We start from the raw sequence: 2,364 nt of genomic DNA, 5'->3' as shown, positions 1-2,364 counted from the left end.
ATGTCAGATAGGAAGGAAGGACCTGGTGGTTTGAAGGTAAGTTTCCAAGTAAATGTATCATGCTTATGGGAGTTTCAAAACTCCTCCTGGTTTACTTAGGTACGACATAACTTGTTTCCAACAGAGGCACCCCGTGTAATGTACGTGATCACGTCTAACCAAACGCCCTAACATGAAGACTCGATACTAAATAAAGCAACATTGGTGGGTTATTATAATTGCACAGTAGTTAGCTTTGGTTGGATTCAATTTATGACTGGAAATGTTACTAATTACGCGACCGCTTTCGCCAGAGAATGCAAACTATTGCTCCCTGGAGACTGCATAATTTCTGTCAGTGGCTGTTCCTGTAGTCGCACCTACACACGCGAGATTGCATACTATCGAAATACATGTGATTCAGATGAATCAAAACAATGGTGTTGCTCTCTGTGCAGCGGGGCTGCCGTAGCTCTTTACTTAGGAAGCTAAGCTAAGGTCACCAACCTTACGAACTATACAAGAACCAGTATGAGTGTAGCAGATCGCAATCCATTAACTCCAAAGTACCGAAAACCTTAACCCAAGGCAAATACACTCTTCCGTTAAAAATCTAACTTGAAATCCTTTTGTTTGTTTGCGGCGGAGCCGCCTATACCCAAATCTATAGGCTCTCCTAGTTAAATAGTAAAACCTAATTATAATACTTAACTGCTGGCAGACCCGCCACGTAGTGGCTCCTTGTTAAGCTGTGGTAACACACATCTTGTGTGGCCCGACTCTTTATACAAAAATACATGTAACCCCGTTACACTCTGGATAAGTCTGCTGAAAAAATGCAATATACCAAGCAAGGTGTCTAATGAGCCCAACTATATTCATGACCAAGCGACCTATGCGACATTTCACATGCAAATACGCGCTTGGACATCACGGACACCTTCACAAGAATACGCGCAGATCACTTAAGTACGATACTTCTTTGGTATATACATAGTGCACTCATCTAGGATGAGGCTCTAGAAAGATTAGCGTCGTCATCGCCGGCTGAGCAGGTTGAAGGTATGGAAGCGAAGAGCATAAGGAACTCGCTCAGAGCGAGTATGCCAGAGCCCGTGTCGCGACAGATACTGGTGAGCGCACCTCTGAGGGCTGAAGGATAAGTAGGTTCGTCCGTGAGTTATAGCTAGCTATAGCAACAGTTCGTATCACAAACAAGCAGATTCAAGGTCAGATTGTTATTTCCTGTCAGCGGAATTTGAGGCGCAGCGATGAAGCTGGAAGTTTTATATTCTGCCCGCAGTAATTATATACTAAAAGTAAATTGTAAATTAAAAAGCAATTAAATGTTGGAATATCAACAGCTTGTGAGGAACTTCGTTGCCACCTTCCTACCAACAAATTATGGTTTCGGTCAGCGCTTGCACTTTCTTGCCTTGAACATGAAAGACGCTAAATAAACTCAAACGTTCATGAATGCGCGTATAGTTGGCATGTTGATTGAAAAGCCTCTAGCTGAAAACATCCAGGCAACGACGTTCATGATGATGCAATAAGTAAGCTCGACTGGTTTTCAGCTTTGTAACTGTATGACTCGAAAGCAAACAATGCGATACAGATCGCGGCCCGGGTGGAGCACACCCATAAGCAGGCTCGTACATCCTTCATGGGTAGGCAGGGTTGCGCCCTTCATGATAACAACAGTAGCTTTCTAGCTGAAACCGGTCTGAGATGGGCAAAGCAACATTTGTTGCTATAGGTACGGCAAGTCAAAATCATGGTACATACCGGTCCAAGGCTGAAAAAAACGTCTGTAAGCTTCCACCGTGGCCTCGCAAGGTCAAAGGCAAAAGTCTTGCCTACGAATACAGCGAGTTGTTTCAACATTCAGGGCGGTGCGCCCTAATGGAAACGATCTGTCTGAAATGGTGTGTGGGTGTCACGCACCATCGGAACTTAGCCCCGGAGAGTCTTAGTGCTTTCGATAAGGTAATGAGTAGCAGAGAACTGCTCGTGGTATCAACAAATGCACGGGGTCTCAGAGACCATTTTGACGAGTCAAAAATAATGCACGCTGTCAGACGATCACAAAAGGTTGCGACATTTTCGCCCATGCTCTGAGAGAAGGAAGGAAATCGTCCAATCTGGATGATACTAACGCATGGTGCTCTTTAAAAGTACCAGATGACCGTAGGGATATACCGTAAGGTCTGGGGCCTTTGACACCCGGAGACGTTCTTCGCAACAGACATTGACAATACCACTTGATCCCGGGTATGTCGTGTCACAAAGAACAAGTCGTGGATCGATTGGCGCGACAAAGTCAGCCGCCTCGCACATTTTGACTTACGTATTTCATCTTTCTATCTCTCCAGCCGCTAGGTC

The 2,364-nt window shown here is 44.9% G+C and overlaps 1 protein-coding gene across 1 annotated transcript; it reads left to right on the top strand.

Annotated features, from left to right (window-relative positions):
* Nucleotides 1–1,710: 1,710 nt before the first annotated feature.
* Nucleotides 1,711–2,100, top strand: PHALS_07310 (uncharacterized protein; the record flags this gene model as incomplete). The annotated part of the gene is made up of 1 exon (XM_024720753.1): nt 1,711–2,100. The coding sequence occupies one exon, from the start codon at nt 1,711–1,713 to the stop codon at nt 2,098–2,100; it is 390 nt and encodes a 129-aa protein (XP_024585921.1).
* Nucleotides 2,101–2,364: the final 264 nt, after the last annotated feature.

The sequence above is a fragment of the Plasmopara halstedii genome (genome assembly GCF_900000015.1).
Source record: "Plasmopara halstedii genome assembly, contig: Scaffold_3106, whole genome shotgun sequence".
NCBI lineage: Eukaryota > Oomycota > Peronosporomycetes > Peronosporales > Peronosporaceae > Plasmopara > Plasmopara halstedii.
The sequence above is the reverse complement of the archived record's forward strand: the minus strand, read 5'-3'. Positions and strand labels throughout refer to the sequence as shown.